Here is a 19,291-nt window from a genome sequence, read left to right as displayed (position 1 = left end):
GATTTATATATTCTCTTTATTGCTTTTTAATGTTATATGTATGTCTTTCTACTTGATTGGTTTCAAATTTTATATATAGTCGTTTAAGTTTAACTTGACATAAAATTTAAAAGCAAAATATATTCATATATGCCTTTTTACTTGATTGTCCCCAAATTTTATGTGCGTATATACCTTCCTACTTTATTCTTTTTAAATAGAAAGATGCACGTACACCAAATAAACGTGACCAAATAAATTGCATAACCCTTAAACATATCCCTCCACTTATCAACAACCTCGACAAACGTTCTTAAGTCTTAAGTCCGGAGTAACGATTGCATCCATCGAAACAAGAAAAAACATCAACGATGTGCAAACCCATCTTACTTAGTCCCATCGCTACCTGCCGCGACAGTTACTCTCTTACTTTTTGCTCCACTGACGATTGGCCATCATCAACGAGCTCGTTATCCCCATCGTTCTTCCGGATTCAAAACGACACGTTGCGCTTCTCCTCGCTTTAGAAAATTGCCGAGAATCCGCGGCTTCTCCGCAGGACGTGATTCTCTCCAAGGAATCTCTGATTTCCCAGTGACAAAGCGTATCTCCGCGAGACGGTTAAACGCAGGGGGGGCCGCGGAAGATCGTCGGACTAAACGCAGCCACCTTTCCAACGAACGCGGTGCTCCACTTTTACGAGCAGATTTCACCACGATTTCTGTCTCGTGTAAAAATACCACGACCCTCGAGTCGTCCTTAACGGATACTTGTTTCGAGCCTTCGACCCTTAGGGGAGGGTGTGAATTGGAGGACGCGTTGAAGGAAAAATTGAGGGGTTGCGTTATTTTGATCCCAGCAGATCATATCTTAAGGAATTTTTTGCGGAGGTACTGAAGGTTTTATCGAACTGAATTCTTCTGCGATCGATGAGGGGTATACTAAGCTTTAAAACGGAATTTTTATGTGGGCATTAGATCCAACCTAACAAAATGGCGTAATTTTGGAATCAACAGTGTTTGAAAACTCGAACTTGAGGAACATTATTATTTTCTAATGTATTCATTGTTGGAGGATGAAGGATCTACTCAATTTGAATCGTATGAGAAGCTTTAACGTTGTTTTAATATGTACGTTAAAATTGATTTCTTTCGTTGTAATTGCAAGAAACTTACATATCGGAGGTTGGAATCAATGGAAACTTGACCTGCGTAATTCGTCACTTCGCTAAAATAATAATTTTTGCGGGTCCACGGTGTTATCGAGCAACGATCTTTTACGCAGTGGGTTAATAAAATGTTCATGTGGACAGGTATTATTAAGTACCGTTATGCTATATCTGTTTTAAAATGCTAAGTAACGCGATATACATGCAATACTTAATCACTTCAGCATGAGCGTACGCAGCGTGCACGAGGAGGCATGAAACTGTATCTTGGAAAAAAAACGAAAAAAATGCATTGGTCTGCACTCGATACTTCTCATATTCAAGAGAAAATCAGAGCTATCGTATTACTAAAAGAAGATATTCAATAACAAGCATCCAGGTTACGTAGATAACTAAGCATTGATACACACACGTTTTGTATATCGAAATTTAGTATGTTATTTTAACTAAAAATTACAATACATGCTCTTCTATTTTATTTGGTCAAAAGAAGAGAGAAGCCTCCTCGTATTATTTTTTTTTTTGCAATTCGCGCCACACTTTACAAAAAAAGTTAATCTATCTTTGAGACGCTAATTCACAGTACTCTGACTTCCCTAATAAAAACTCCATTCTTACTCCTTTGTTTACATTCTCGCAGCTTTTTTTACATCCCTTGTTCAACCATAAAAACACAATAATATAAACAGTCTCAATAATACTCATTTATCCCCACCCTAGCTCAGCGTCCTGAAAAATAATAATCCAACGGCGGTTGGCATAACCGAAAATCGACGTAAAGTCGGCTGACCAGCGACTCGTCAGGATCGCGTGCGGCCAAGGTCGAACCCCCTGACCACCCCTTGTATTTCACTCAGCTGGCAGCCCGATTTCACGTTTCTTCGTGTCGTTCCTCTATCCGTCGAACTGGTCCCGCTCGCGCCACGTTCCCTAAGCTCCGTCGTCGGTCGCTCCAGCGTCGAAATCGTCGAATTTTTCGACATCACCGCGATCCAGGTCCCCCATAGAAAAAGTTGCGTGACGTTAGGGGGTGGCTGAGGCTCTCGGGATGAACTAGCCCTTCGCGTTTGGCCCAGTTTCGCGGCGACATTGACGTCAAACCAGACGTTTGCAAAACCGTTTACATCGCGGCGATTTTATTTGTTGACGTTTCGCGACCGATGTGGCACCGATGCTCCGCGCTGTTCTAGTCGTTGCGGTTTGGTATGGTGTTATATAGAGTGTCACGGGTGCGATCGATCCGCGAAAACGAAAACTATCGTTGAAGTCATTAGTGATACGCAGAAGTGTTGCGGAATGGTATTTTACTATGTGCGCCTCGAAAAAGGTAGTTCGAGGGCTACGGAAATGAATTAAATGAGTTGGAGGAAGTGTTTACATTGTTTGAGATTTTATGGTAGAGAATAAAGGAAGGATAAAGGAAGGATAAATCTAATTTCTTGGTAATTAACTTCGTCTTTCGTGGAAGATTTCTCAAGTGGAAAGGATTCCCCGAGGTTTATGTTCACTGGAATTTTGTTGGGCTATTCCTTTTTTTTTTGTGAATTTAGGAATGCTACATGAAAAGAATATATGATTTTTTTTTCAGAAAATAACATAGTGTTCATTAAATGGCTTGACCAGTGACCCCACGGACTCCGACTGCAAAAAATTGTAACTATTATGTATCATAGATATGTTGCTTATCTTAGAATCATTTAATTAAAATTAACTTCATATGAAAATGAAAGAAACGAGATTATGAACATAAATGGTATCTGTCGACCGTACGATGACTTTTGTTGAGTCTGACCGACTGACTGATATTTAGCGGATCGATTGATAATGGCACACCCTATAGCACCCTAATGGCATAATGCGTTATATTATTACAGTACTAAAATGGTGAACTGTATTATTATAGTTCTAACATACTTCTACTATGTTATTACAGTATGGATCACAGTTAATGTAGCTTGACTATATCACTAAAAGTTAGGTTCTGTTACGATTAGTTCAATTTGAAATGTGAACCTCCTTGATCCTTAGTCTCCATGAAAGAGTTAATAGTATAAACATGAAACATAGTTTGATTGTTTAATGAAACAAATATATAGTAATTTTCGTCCTATAAATTTATATAAAATAATAAAGATTGTCTATATTTTTATTTCTATTTCATTCAGTGCCTCCATTGCTCAATTATGCAATCTCGTCTGAAGTACTAAACCTAACCCCTTTTATCAGTAAAATAAGTAAACTAAGCCGACACGTGTCCCTCGGTGTATCTAGCACCCAACGTTTTGTTTAAAAATCCAATATAAAATAATATAAAAATTCAAATAACAGGGGTCTCGAGATCTCGCCGCAGTCGTCTCGAAACGGAGTAGCCGCGTGGCGATAACACACTGATAAGAACGTCACGGTATCCGCAACGTGACGTGGAGGCATTACTAGCTAAGCGTATATTTATAATTACCACCCAATCAGGCGAAATGAATTTTCATGCGTCACATACCACCGTTCAATTTGCTACCCTCGTGTTTCACCCTTGACATCAGCTATCGCGAACAGTCTCGACAAATGGCAACAGTTCTTTAGTATATCGCACAATCACACTAATTTCCTTTTAATTGAAGGTTAAGCTTGTACGAGAACTCCATAAAGGAAGACATTTAACTGTAATTACACATGTAGCAAAATTTGATTTATACGAGAGTTTGTTTAATTCTCTTTAAATGTTTCGATAGCGTATATTGTCCAGCGTAGATAGCGTCTTTTTTATTTCTTTTTTTTTATTTAGAGTTGTACGATACATAGAATTGATCTTCAGAAATTAAAGAAATTAAGCAAATTAAGCAAATTAGGGAACCAAGAAGGACCAAGGAAAAATGATTTTCTACAAAGTAAATAACAGACAATTGGAAGCTTTAAGGAATATATAGAAGCTGAGGATTGAACGCATGCCATTTTGATTATGAATTACGGTTGCATTTTTCATTAAATTCGATCTATTAAAATTAAATTAGGACGTTGGTGTCATATTTTCTTCCAAAAAAGGGACAAGGCAAACATTGTTTCGCGATACCGCAAAGTCATCGATTATTGCCTGTATTCGCAATGCCATTAAGTTTTAGCCTTTGTTTATGTTAATTCGCCGCATAACCGCGTCGACTGGTCACGTAACTTAAAATTAAGCACACGTAATTTCGTTGTATTTTTTCGTTCAGAAATAGGCGCAATTCCAAACGACGCAAGACCGATACAGGAAAAGAGCAATCAAAGGGAGCATCGAGAAAGTGGTGTCTTTCACAATGTCATATAATTTAAGTGTGCTTCCATGTTTCCTTTCTATTCGCTGTCGAATGTCCGTCTAATTGCCACTCTAATTACACTATCCGTGTTATCGTAATCCGACCGTGGTTAAGCAAACAATTAGGGGAGAAAGTGCACCAGTTTGCGAAATTGCTGGAAAACGTCAAGCCTAGAACTGTTCATTTTTAATAATAAATGGTAAAGAATTTTTGGAATAAATATTTGAAGTGCAAAGTAAAATATTTTATTTTATCTGGAGGTTATCAAAAGGAATGTACTTTATGTTCCATGATCTCGCTTCCCATTTAAAATATTATTTTATTTGAACTAAATAGTATTTTTATTTAAAACACCGTGAAACTCTTTCAAACAAATCTTTCCTGTCGGTTATTGTGAACTCGACTTTTGGTTATTGTGTATTTATCAAGTATTAGGATTCACAGTAGAATCATTCCATACCAGGCCAGACAGCTTTTGGAGTAATACCTCAAACGTTGCTGAAAATCAAATATACCGCATGAAACGCGTTACAATAAACATGAAATACATTAAAAGGTATTGTATTGAATGTATTTCAGGAGATTTTTAAAAATCTGGTAAATGTTTAATTTGATAACTACTTGAAGAATGCTCACGTTCCTCACTGAGCTAGTAATTGGGTAAGAATTAAATATCATGTTAAAACTGAAGTACTTCTATTTAATTGTGTTAAAATCTTTAACTCTACAAAATAAGTGTCTCACACTACCCTCTGGAACATAAAGAGCAACTATTAGAAATTTCATCTGGATTTGGAAAAAGTAGTAGGAGCCACAGAGAAATCACAAACACCCGTACTATGAATTTTATATTAATTCACATACCCCACAAGTATCATGCAGGCGATCATCTACGAAATTTCAAGTTATTCATTACATTATTTTGTTGGACGCTATTAACCGTTCCCTCATGGCTATCAAGTGAAAGTAATAACACGGTAATTGCGTCGCTAAACGTTCCTTTACACACCAGAGTGAAGGTTCCCGTGCCATGTGAACATCTAACTGCATGATTTTGGTGGCTCCGTGGTATAATCACCACGGAAATTGTGGCACGACCACGATGTAGAAACTTTTAGACACGTTGCGCGCCAACTTTTAATGGTTTTGTTTAACGGGCCGGCAACTGTGAACACGCGTTCCATCGCGCCAAATGGGGATGCAACTTTGTGTTGGGGGTCCTGAAATATAGATAAATAGTTTCTAGTTTTTCACTATCTATACTAGAAGAAACTTTGAAATCGATTCATTGCAACGAAGAAATTTTTTCCTTGATTTTCTGCGTATTTTCATTCGAAACTACGAGCATCTTTGGTATTTTTTTAAATAAACACTATTTGAAATATTAATCTGAAATTTGTCACTGTCATTGGTACACGTTTTATTAAGTTGCACAAATTTGTTGATAGGAAAAGGTATGGAATGATTAATAGAAAAATCGAGTGTGGTTGCACAATTAAAAAGAGTGAGCAAACTTAAAGCAAAACGATTAAGTGAAAACAAGTAATGCTTGTTCAGGATGTAATTATCTATGTTATGTTTCTTTTTAATATTAACGAAATATGTTTAGTATTAACTCAATTAGGGAAATCGGTGTAGCAAACGAGCTCGATGAAAATCGCTCGATACCGTAATTTCCATGGCACCACGTGATCGAGAGCAGTATATCAGTTCGCGCAGGACACCGTTACACCACGTTTCGCATAATTCTCTGACCGCATAATAATATGTTTTCTGACGTCACTGCCCTGGAGCTGCGAAACGCCGTTGTCACTTGCTCGACTTTTACGGCTCAGTAAAGTTTTGTCGTAGGATCGGTCATTGGTCGTAAAAGAAAATGTCCCTCTAGTAAATGAGGTATATGTCAGGGGCGATCGATGGAGGCGTTAAATCAGCAGTTGTGGGACAAATTAAAGCATAACTCAAATCATTCCAGTACTTGTAATAAAATCAGTATTATCTGTTGATACAACCATTTTATTTAACGTTCGAATACAATGTCTTTAAAGAATTTGTATACAAGAAAAATGGAAGGAGTTTATTTGTATAGAATACATAAAATTTCATAGATTTTATTTTAAAAATATGGAATATTTTCTTATTTTCTGGTGGGCAGTCGATCATATATAGCTTTATAATTTAAAATATTTTAAAAGAATATAAAATAGTTGTTTCTTATTTTTTTATATTATTTTATATATTATTTTTAATATTCGTCAGTTAAATATTAAATTGAATAGTAATTCATTAAATACCCAGAGCATTTTACCACTGATCCATATGCTCAAATTTGATGAAAAATAATCATTTTCTATTGTAATTATAAATATAAATTTCGTAGTATGAAATTTCAAATCGTTTTACTGTATATATTGAAATTAAAAAATTCAGAAAGCATCGATGACTCAACACGCGAACAATGGAACCTTTAAAATTCAACGCTGATATCGTCCAAAAGCACACGAATTTTCCCGTGCCCTTTTTTCTTTGCAAATGGCATAAGATGCCGGAAAAGTATTATTCTCACGATTCTGAACACGCACGCCGAAGGAGAATGTTCGCGGGCTATTCGAACCGACATTTGCACGCACATTTCGCAAAGGGTAGTTGAAGTGGTTTCGAGCCAAAGTAAACGCAATTAAAACTTTTGTAGCATTGAAATGTTCTCTGCGAATCAGCGCCTTGAGATTCCATATCGAAGTTGCTCACCTTCGTCGCTCAGAAATCGTGGTAACGGGGAGGTTTATTGTTTCGTGAAGTTCGCGAAATGGATCGTTACCTATTATACCTAAACTTGCAAATACACCCAAATTCATAGTGACGTGTATCATGATACAATTTAGGAAATCCATGTTTTCAAGTTAGGGCGAAGAAGAGACTCCACTTCAGAGTATTTTCTTGTTTTTATATATTTTCAAAGTTGTATTGGCTTTGAATTGAATATAGTAATTTTTATATACCGAATAAAGAGTATTATTGTATTTTTGTCAAAACCATGCCTTTACATTAGAGTGAAGAAAGAACTCAATTTTCCTGAATTTTCTTATTTTCATGTTTTCAGTGTCATATTGACTTGGGGATGTATATACTAATTTTGTTGTGAAGTAAAGGGTATCATTGAGGCGTCAGTTCAATTATGCATCATGCTGTAATTCAATCCTGTATATTTTTCTGGCTTATGTCACTATTACTCTCAACCCATGTGATTCAATTATTGAAATATAAGTAGAGGATTCAAGAGGGCACCAAAATTTTCACCTCTTCCCTGTGTGATATCTCCAAAACTTGAAATTTCAAGATACACAAAAATTGATTTCTTTTATCTTTAAACTATGCAACGTTGAAACTGTCTCCAAACAATGAAATATAAAAGGAATCCATTTGAAAATTCAGAAAATCCACCATTCTAAAAATTCCCCAAGTCCCCTTTGCCAACAGATTTTATACCCCGAAACTCCCAGAGATCTCACAAAAACAACCCTCGTCCCTCTTCTCACCGTCCACGGAACGAATCGAAGAGTGCAACTCGAAGGGCGAAAAATCCGATCCAGGACGAGGCAAAGAAATAAAAAATCATGCTCGAGGGGGTCGCGGGATCGGGGTTGGCCGCCTTGAAAGAGCGCCGGTGTTAAGGTAAAGAACTTCACCGTATCGATTTCGCGGTCAACCAAAGGAAGCCGTGGGCTGTGTGTGTTGCTGGCCGCTCGAAGGAGAAAATCTTTGCGTGACCAGCGGCTCAGGCTAAACCACCCACTTTGCTTCGCCACCCTACGTCCATCGAGGTCCGACCAACCCCCGTGGACTGCGGCACCTGCAATCTTCGTGCGACACGAGCGGAGCCGCGATCCTCGCTGGCCAGGCCTCGAGGCAGTATCGTTTCTACTCCACCGCGGCTACCTCGAATCGATTCCAAGGCGCAGGATCATCCTCGTCCGCTTCCGTTCGCCAAACGTCCTCAGAGGACCAGTCGAGGGACCAACGAGGTAAGGTTTTTCCGAGCAGACGTCCTCGCAGACACTGGGTGAGGGTAGGTTCATCGAAGACACTCGGAGAGGGTAGGTGTGGGTTAGGTCGCGGACAGGTATATACGAGGGATGGTGGGATGAGGGTAGAAACTTAATAATACAACATTCCCGCCTCTTCCTTAGTGGTAACAATGAGTAACAGTGACCTATAAAGGGTTAATTGGAGGTGTATCAAAGGGATGGTGAAATTGAATATTTCTGTGTTTCATGTTGTGAGATCTTATCGTGGGATTTAAAAAAAGTGTGTAGGTATATGGTCTTGACATTTTTGCGTTGATAAGAGTTGGGTAGTTGGGTCGTCGGTGGCGGATTCGTCTTCAAGGGGTCCTTGGCTAGGAGGTTGGGCAGTGGTAGGTTTGAAGATTGTATTGTGATTGCCTTTCTAATACATTTTTATCGTTTATATTAGACTTTTGGTTAATTGTCACAAGGACGCTAACGATGATGGGGGTGATTTGGAAGACAGTGGTCGGGCAACAGGATCCAAGACACGTGGGAATTTTGTGTGCATGTTGCCCCTCCCCTTGTCGATCAATAGGAATAGTATATGTATAACATATCTGTGTCCTATAAACTGTGAATTCGATATTGGTGTTTAGGTCAATGAAATCACTTCTTATATTGAATTTTAAGATATACAGTGCAACTATGCATTAATATTAAATGTCAATATTTTTTAAAATTGTATGTATACAACTATGGTTTTAACTCTTTTAAGTTTCTAGAAATTAAAAGGAATTAAACGTACAAAGTGAAAAACAACAAATATTGGTAAAAGTGAGAAAATACGGAATTGTTTGTTCCATTGATATCAATCTGTCCAGGCAAACAAAAATCAGTTTTGATTTGTAATTTTAAAACAAACAGGAATATCTGTCGCACGCGATATTTATGGAGATCCTGGTTGATTAATACGTGCGATTCAATTGGTAAACGATCGACGTTGTAGGGGTGACGATTTGGATTGATAACAGCGGTCGTTTGTTGGGATCGGTGATTAATGGACAGTGGCGTGATCGAGCGTCAACGTTGAAAAGGGAACGGACACGTAATTTCCTAGATTACAGCGCAACGGTGTCATTTAATATCGCAAAGTGCATTGCACAGATCTATTGTCGCCAGCAGTCCTCAAGCTGGGTGTCTACTGGAAATAAAAATAGTACTGCCCGAATCGTGCCCCAATAACCAAATGTACCATGACATAGTGACTTATGGTGTAGATAAATAAATAAAACTTAATAATGTTGCAATTAATTAAAATTAAATTGCAATTGAAATGTGTTTTGTATTTCCATATGTAGAAGGGGTATTGCAACTAAATTATAAGTGCTCTTCAGTATACTTAATAATCTATACAATAGAAAATAATTCACACTCTCTGGTAGAAGATAGAGTAAGTAATTGTTTTTATTTTATTTTAACAGTGTGGTACCATCGTCGGAACGAGTCTTGTGTTTTCGAAAGATCGTAGATTACGATTTAAGTCACAGACACATTGGGAAGTACATGATGTTATACGAAGAATTTGTTGCTACTTGCATGCGTCATGCTATGAAGCATACTCGTAGTTATAGTATAGACTCCATCGTTAGAACAAAATTTGTACTCCTTTTTATTGCACAATATTTATACCGACTTCGAGCTCGCGACTACAAACTGACTTTTAATATGACCTACATAGAGTCTTCAACTTAGGTGAAAACATCGAGTAAAATAAAACTATGAAAAACCAAAGAAAAGCCCACGTTACTCCCAAGTCATTCATTTTAACAATTTCCATTCGCAATTTTCCCATTCGTCAAGTGGTTATATCTACGATCAGAACTTATCTTTCCACAAATATCTAAGCTCATGCGTCCTTGGAACACCCTGTCCCGACGTATTCACTGGCAAATCAACCGACGTTGGCACGGTTCTTTCGTTCGACGCCTCGGTGTTTCCTTCTTAATCGACGCCGAAGGTTCCTTTATCGTTGGATCGATCGATCAAGGGGGTCGAGCAGGCGTTCCTTAATAATGCTAACAGCATAAACGGGGCGCGGCCGCCCTTCGATTGCAGGGTGCTGGCAGCAGCGAACGGCGTTGGTGAACGGCCACCCGAAAGACTTTTCACGCGTTGGAAGAGGTCCTTGAGTCGTTGTTGCGAGTGTTGCCCCAGCATGAGGTGTCTCGCTTGTCGCACCAACCCCAAAGGACTAGCGTGGCCCGGGAGCAATGCCAGGACCACCACCGTGGCGGACAGGAACGAGCCTGCTCAACAACCAACGGCCGCAAGGGACGACATACCTGCTGGATGCTGGCAGAAATTCAAGAACAGATGCAGGTACTGATAACATTTATTAGCAGGAATGAAGGGACCAATATAACAAGGGAACATATCCAATTGTCACACACCGATTTTGATCAAATTTATGTGATAGGTAGTTCTCAAAAAAATATTTGACACGTATCTTCTTTATCGGCAATCGTCCATATTGAAGAGGTGAAAATAGCCCATAAAGATGAGGGTGAATACCATGTTTTTTTAAATATCTTGAAAACTAGAGCAGCTAGGACAACAATATTTTTTAAAAAATATGCGTTTTTGAATGGGTAATTTACTCATGTCAAAAGAAATTGTTTATTTATTTATTTAAATAATTTATTTTCGAAAAAATTTCTTTTTCTGTTAATTTGTATTGGGTAATGGGTAATGTAATGAGTAAATTACCCATTCGAAAACGCATATTTTTGAAAAAGAATTTTTGTCCTAGCTCCTCTAGTTTTCAAGATATTTAAAAAAACATGGTATTCACCGCAATCTTTAGGGGCTATTTTCACCCCTTCAATATGGACGATTGCCGATAAAAAAAAAATACGTGTCAAATATTTTTTTGAGAACTACCTACCACATAAATTTGATCAAAATCTGCCTGTGACAATTGGATATGTTCCCTTGTAAATATAATATAAAAGTTTCAGTAATAACAGTAGCAGATTTGTCATTATCGTAGCTTGTAATCGTGTTGGTAGGGTGCTGAGGACTTTTTAGTATTTTGTTTTACTTTATTTAGGAATTTATAAGTACTTTCACTTTTATTTATTTATAAGAGTCTACATGACTATAATACCTTTTGTACTAGTCTTACATTGTCCTTTTTCAAACTACTCATTAATTTCTTTCTTTAAATTGCTTCACATTGTTATCATTTACTGATATCCCTATTAGGAATATCAAGTAGTTTATTGGTGCCCACTGGCCCCCTTTCAACTCGGGTACCTCGAGATCGTTAAACCCGTACTGTAGCTATAATCATACGTAACTACAACCCCTGAGGGTAATTTGTAGTTATTGTGATGAACCTCTTAAGTGTCGTAGCTTGAAGATTGACGTGTGACAATTAAAGACGGGGGGAATTAAAAAAGGCAGTAAGGATAACTGTTGGATAGGAAGGTGGGGGTCTCAGAAATTAAGATAAAATTAGTTTTGGGGGTGACTGTTGAAAGAGAAAAGAATTGTTAAGTTCAGACAAAGTTAAAATTGAAAATATATCAGTTAGATGAAGAGAAGAAATAATTTTCTATGAAAAATGTTGCACAAATTTTTTTTTTTTAATTGAATGTTAAAATGGCGTTCAAGAAGTGAAATATGAAGTCTAGCTTCGAAGGAATTCCCCCTCAAATTATTAACTTTCACCTGTGCACGTAAAAGTGGTAATGGGTTTCGTAACGATTGGATGCTTCATCGACTCGTTAATATTCATGGCTATGCTTTCTAGGTTCATTAAATCGAGAAATTGATTTTTCGTCGGATCGTTAGCGTCCAGGAACGAATCACATATAAATGTATTCTAATTTCTGAAAATGAATGGCATATAGGCATAAATACTTTATCTGTAGAAGTTCTATCAAGGTGCTCTCAAAGCAATGAAAATATTAAAGAACAGAATGGAAAATACGACCTATATAGTCTATTAATGTTTATTCAAATTAGAAAATAATTAAGTTTAAATAATTCTGTATAAATTCTTGTTCAGGTTTTTCGAAATTGAAGTTGCTGTATTGCATGGTGGCAGGGATAAGCAAATTGTTTATCTTTGCGGTACCTATTTTATGTTTTTTTTTTTTTTTTTTTTTTGTTTGTTTAGGTGTACCCGATTGAGGGAAATGAAATGTTGCTCAAGAAGATCGAGAATCGCGCCAGCCGAGGCCACCGTTTGTTGTCCTCCAGAGAGAAGATTTGGCGCGATTTGCCGTCGATTGTTCGGCTGCTGCAAATGCAAGCGAAACGCTGAAGCAGAACGCACAAGAAGCATACGTGCCAAGCACAGTCTTACCAGCGTAGCGCCGCCCCCATTATCGGAGGTAATTAAAGCGATCAGCAATTGTAAAGTCCAGATCTAAAATTTCAATTAAATTTTTGTTTATTTTAGAGGATACAAAAAAACGCATAAAGAACCATTTTCATGTAGACTTTAATATCCTTTAAAACATACTTTTCAACCATTTTTCCAAATTTTTCCAAATTTCGGATTTATTGTATAATAGAAAAAAGAGAAAAAATACAAGAGGTAACAATGATTAAAAATCGATCAAGTTTGCTTAAAATTTAATATGAAGTTTAAATACTAAACTAGATACTATACTTAAATATTACCAGTTTTAATACTAAGTTTTAAATACTATTACTCGCAGATTTGTCTAATCAAAGCGATGATTTTCGTGATTGAACAAGAAATTATTTATTTATTGAGAAAGGAAACGTTAGATTTATTTGTAAATGCTTGAAACGTATTACCTTGCTTATTTTTAAACTGATGTTATGTTAAGAGTAGAAGGTAAATTAATGAGGTGTAATGTGACGGAAACTACGTTTAGAAACTTGCAATTAGCGAGGTAAAGTCAAGGAATTTAAATGGAGTCTTTCTTCCGGAAGAACGATTTCATTTAAACCCTTTGTTTTCAACTCGCCAATTTCGACTTTCTAAACGTGGTTTCCGTCATATTTTCTTCATTAATTTGCCATTCTTTTGTGTACTTTTATACTGTTTTATGCGTTGCATAAATTTACATTCTATTTTTATTTACAATTTCTACTTTATCCTTGCCTATTTGATTATTTATATACAGAAAAAAAACCTAAAGCAGAGATTTAAAAGTATGTTATTTTAGATAAAAATGGTTGTACTAACCACTAGCCTTTTTAATTTGGGGTTTCCTCTAATTTCATCTAATAATGGAAAAATTCCAATAATTTTCTAATTTTTACACTCGAGACTTTCGATACTTCAGCTGTAGACCTCATGTCTGAGAGTTTCCTTCAAGAATTGAAGATTTCTCAAACGATTTAAATGTAAGTAGTGACTTTCTTTCTGTTAAACAAACAGGAACCAAAGGCCAAGATACCGGACGTCCTGGTGGAGCACAATTCCCTAATGCGCGGCGCTATTCCGTGTCTACCAGTGCCTCTCGCTTGGTTCTGTCTAGTGTGGAACGTTTTACTGCCCGGTTCTGGTAAATCGACATTCAACTGCTCGTTCAGTATCGAATAGAAATCTCAGCTTTCCGTCAGAACATTAAAATCTCATTAATTCACCCACCCAGCACTTGTAAAAAGTGCCAGCGTTCTGATCATTCGACACGTGAAACTGTTCTTTCCATCCAATTATAATGTAAATTAAATATGTAACTAATTTTTATACTAGTACTGTACCCTATTGGTTTCCTCGTTTTCTAAAGAATTTTAATTATTTCTTTTTTATTTTCTAAAACTAAAACACGATACTGTTGTTTCAGGCACCGTTTGGAGTGGTCTTTTCAATTTGTGTACTGGCCAGCCGAGATTCTCGGCGGTAGCTGGACTGAAGTCGAGATTAGGCGCTTTTGTTGTAAACCTGGTGGTCGGGGTGGGTCAATTATTCACCGTTTTATTCTGCCTGGTCGGGTGGGGCTGGAGCATTTGGTGGGGCGTCACTTTGGTTCGTTTAGCCAGTAAGTAATATTAATTATCGATCCGAAAACGACGAAATATTCGCGCAAAAAACGAGGTAATACCCTATTGTCGCACCACTAATCGGATTAATCACGTTACGAAATTTTATATTAAATCTCAGTCATGAGAACCTGCTCGAAGCGTGTACAAATAATTTTGAAAATTTCGTGCAGGGTAACGCAATAATTTAATTCAGTTAGAAGTTAGCCAAGCACGTCATTATTCTTGGTTTTTATTGTAATGTATAAATTCGGAAAATGTTTTTCAAATTATGATCAATGAAAATTGTCTACAACAACCATAAACAAATTATAGAAATCTAAAGATTCTTTCAAAATAGATTCCACTTCAGATGAATATAAATTAAATATTTGAATCGAATAACAAATATTACGAGTTTTCTACATTAGTTTTCTAAAAATAAAATAAAAATTCAGGTCACCTTATAAAAATTACATTTTAAAATAACTTCTCCGGCAAATAAACTTAAATTAAATACCCCATAAAATGAAATGAATGATAGAATACATAATAGACGATTCAACCCTTCGATTCAAATATTTCTTTTTTATTAATACTTAAGCGGTATTGATTCTTGCCAAAGAGTGAACGTTGCTCATTTTTTTCAGGGAAATACAAACGATTCAAGGCCTCCGAGGCGGCCAGCAACGATCCAGAGGCCAGGGGAGGCGATCAAGGGCCTCTGCCACCTGGGGTGCCCAGTCAAGCGCTCAGAGGGATGGAACGAGCCCGATGATCGTACCGATTTTAATATCCACGTCAGACTCCGCGCTGAAACGTTTTTATATTGCTCGAATACGATTCTTCACTACGTGCCTTCTCGATAATAGCTGCGAATGCAAACCGTACGTTTCGCTTTTCTGGAGAAATTTGCGCTGTACGCTGAAGACATTTCGGAAAGGTGAATGTCACCCCTGTCGGGACGCTAGAAATTTTGTCGATTCGCGAAATGCTTTCAAATTGACGACAAATGTCGAGGTCAGACATGGGCAGAATTTAATTCGAATAATATAGGTGGCTAGCAACTGTAGAAATATATATCATCTTGTGTTACTTTAGTACTTCGTTTAACTATTTTATTTATCTTAATTTTATTTCGAGGAAATTCTATAGATACGTTGGATCTTCGTGGCTTTTCGTTTTCTATCCTAGTATATAAATAATAACTCTATTCTTGATTTATGTTGTATACAACCAGACTTTATTTTATGATTTCGCTCATAAACAATATCCATTCAAATTGATTTTCGAAAGGAAATTAATACATTACCAGAGACCATAAAAATGACTGGAAACATAAAATCGAAATAATCCTAATAAATTGTTTGGTATCGAGACTGACTTGTTAGTCTTCATTTATCATTAAAGATATACAGATTATAATTTTTATTCATCAGACAACTAATTATTCTAAATTTCAATCCAGACTATTTTGCCCATACCTGGCCAAGATATCGATCAGTGGATCGTTTGAATTGATATAGCAAAACAAACAGGAATTCGACGAGAAAGCTCGAGAAATGATTTTTGAAAACTCTGGGGAAGAATTTTTGCGAATGATCGCGAGCCAGAGAGCTCGCGTATCGTTCTTTCTTTCTTTCAAGGGAGTAAACGATACTCTCGCTATCGAGGAACGAAACGAAGTTCTTGGAAATTAATCGCTTTCAGTGAAAGCATACCTACTCGTGGCGTTCTTTCAAAATGTACTCGTTGCGTCGATCGAAATTGCCCCCTCAACCTTTTTTAAAACATTCATTTCCTCCTGGACGTTCGAACAAGACACTTTCGAACGTTTTCAGTGGAAATTGAACGTCCATCTTGGTTCCTCTCCCAAACGAAGGTTTTTCTACGTCGATGGAATGAATACGTTTTGAAAAAACGCACTTTATATTTTTACAAGAGCAACACATATATGTATACATACATCTATATATTCAAGTATCTGATTATTAAAACTTATAACTAAAATCCTTGTAAATATGAAAATATATAACTTGCATCGGTTTTTAATCTATATCTCTGCTTCTGGAATTGTTCCCTTTATTTTTCCATCCTGGAATAGCATAGAGTTTCCTTTATGAAAAATTATTGCAGGCTTTCGTACAGCTCTGATCATTGCTTCATCGATATTATTCGGCGTGTGCTAAGTTCTGTAGGAATTTACTTATCGAATATTTACAACTGGTATCCAGAACGAATTTGTTACTCTTAGATATTAATAAGGAGAAATAAACACTTCCCGAGTTTACGACATATTTATTTATTGAAAATTCATGAATTCCATCATAATTTTATGATTTGAAATGTATGTATTACAGATATATTTCGTACTATCCACAGTTTTATGAAGTCATCTTTGGTAAAGTATGCAATGATATTGATCCAAGAGTTCCATTAATTTTTCAAATTCCTGAAAATTCGCCGTTTTGTAAGGGAATATAAATAGTAAAATTGCTGAAGGCAAGTATAATCGTTGAACTTGCAAGGGTAACCTAAAAACTATATTTGACATACACGATAAACTATATTTGTTAAATTATAACGTAAGTCATTTCAATTCGAAAATGTAACATTTACACTTGCCCCCAACAGTTCCGTCAATTGTTTTCGTTATTTTCAAAATTTATTTATAGTTATGTTACATCATGCTCCTCTCGATAAAGCTTCCTGTAAATATATTATACACATAAATTCTTTTTATTTACATTAATTCGATGAAAGCTCCAACATTTACAGATCAACATGTGAAGCACGTCGACTTCTGCGGTAGCACCACAGACTTATAATTAAGTTGTAGCGTATGAAATGTGGACAGGATGATTCCTCATCTAAAAACAAGTCAAAAGTGTAGAATAAAGTTTTCTCGCACGAGTTGTAGTTACTGAGAAAAATGACTTTGAAAATTTGTTGGCGCGCGCGCGCGCAATTGATAAGGGAGTTTTCAACAATTATGCCAGTTCTGGAAGGTTCTATTTAAGGAAATCAAGGTCAATTTGTTCTTCTCAGAAAAGATAAATATTTCTTGAGCTCCAAAGAGTATATGTTTGTGCTTGTTTGAATATGTCTGCTTTGTCTGACCACGTTTGCCCTTTCATATCACTTCTTTCATCCATTTCATACATCTTATTCCATTCATTCCTTTTACATAATGAACCTCTTGCTCAGGACACTTTCTTACATACTTGCATCAGTATCTCATTATTGTTTTATTTTCTCATCATTTACACTTTATTTTTCCTTCAATTTCTATTCATATTTTTTTCATTTTCATTCATTCTTCATTTATTACACATCCACCTATCGCCATTTTTCAAACATCAACTTTGGAGTTGTAACTCCAAAGTATCAAAGTCTGGCAAAGCAAAAAATTGAGGGCAACAAAGCTACAAGTTGTGAAATAATCAACAAGCCAACGAAGTCATAAATTCCCAAACACGGTCAGGTAACAAATTGTAAAATATCAAAACTTAACAAAGTTGAAAACGACGATGAATGAACAATGTTGCATGAACGAGATAAATACTGCTTGGGAAAGAGGATGTCAAAAATGGTGGGAGATCATGTTGGGGTGGAAGAAGAAATTAAAGGAATAGAATAAATAAATGAATGAATAAATAAATGAATGAATAAATAAATGAATGAATGGATGAATAAACGAAATGATTATAAGAATGAAATAAATAAAGTGATTGCACGTATGAAACGATTGAATGAATAGAAACGTTAATCGTCCCAAAGGAAGCTTGAAAATATTTATCTTTTCTGAATAAAAGATGAGTTTCTTAAATATAACTTTACAATTTTTTCTCGACATAGAGGACATCAAAACAAATCAAACGATCACAACGGTCACATGTAATGACATTTTTCAACGTCACACGTTAAAGTGTGCGCTAAATGGACACGTACGAATGATCCTCGTCCTCGCGGAAAAATACCAAGGCGCCATGTTGGAATACACGCGCAGCCACCCAACGCATTAAAAGTCAGTTTTCTCAAAACGGGAGCACCGTATGGAAACCATGCGTTGTACGATTTCACCTTATTTTTGGACGACGAATCGATCGAACCATTACGATCTACTACTTTCCTCAAATTCTACACAGTTCTACCCAAAACCAGTAATCAGCATGCGGCAGAAAGCTGAGTCTATACTACATAACAAAACATAGTTACGTAACCAACTGTTTTTTTTTTTTTTTTTTTTATAATCATCTTACAACTGTTCGTATAAATTGTTGCTAGTAACGATCGATGGATAACACGTAAAGTGTTATTTATATTATTTTATATTACTTATACGAATTGCGTTATATAAATAATATAACATATTATACAAAAATATTTATATTCTTTCAATTGTCATAGAGTTATACATATGTCTCTCTCCATTTTTGTTGTAACAAATTTTACAATTTCGTTATTATAACGTGTAGTGTTACATAATATAGACGCAACCTAACACATAACGAAAACATCCGAGAATTGACCATTGACTTCCATGCGCATCGTTATTGGGCAACAACGAGGACAACGAAAATATACAAAAGACAAGATGCTGGTCGTTTAAACGTGCGCATGCTCGCGGCAGGATCTAGCGAAATCTACTAATAAAAGCTTGCACGAATCGATTGCATGCTCAAGCAGCTCTATTTCAGGCAGCCCTTATCAAGATCACGTTATTTTTGTTGTATCGAAGGACTCGGCCAGGCATCTAGCTTTTCGTAGCATTTTATGCTCGACTCGATAATGTATACACGCGTGGAGACTGTCGCTTCTCGTGGATATGTTTAATC

General features: G+C 36.4%; 1 protein-coding gene across 1 annotated transcript in view; it reads left to right on the top strand.

Annotated features, from left to right (window-relative positions):
• Positions 1–16,657, top strand: part of LOC128891343 (protein stum) — a 35,120-nt gene extending 18,463 nt beyond the window's left edge. Inside the window, exons 5-9 of the mRNA XM_054150761.1 lie at positions 10,563–10,826; positions 12,631–12,847; positions 13,870–13,996; positions 14,279–14,473; positions 15,104–16,657. Of these exons, the coding sequence (XP_054006736.1) occupies positions 10,563–10,826; positions 12,631–12,847; positions 13,870–13,996; positions 14,279–14,473; positions 15,104–15,231 (931 nt within the window). The 3' untranslated portion in view covers positions 15,232–16,657. The remainder of the gene's footprint in view (positions 1–10,562; positions 10,827–12,630; positions 12,848–13,869; positions 13,997–14,278; positions 14,474–15,103) is intronic.
• Positions 16,658–19,291: the final 2,634 nt, after the last annotated feature.

This window comes from Hylaeus anthracinus, unplaced genomic scaffold (assembly GCF_026225885.1).
Source record: "Hylaeus anthracinus isolate JK02 unplaced genomic scaffold, UHH_iyHylAnth1.0_haploid 12001, whole genome shotgun sequence".
NCBI classification, from domain to species: domain Eukaryota; kingdom Metazoa; phylum Arthropoda; class Insecta; order Hymenoptera; family Colletidae; genus Hylaeus; species Hylaeus anthracinus.
The sequence above is the reverse complement of the archived record's forward strand: the minus strand, read 5'-3'. Positions and strand labels throughout refer to the sequence as shown.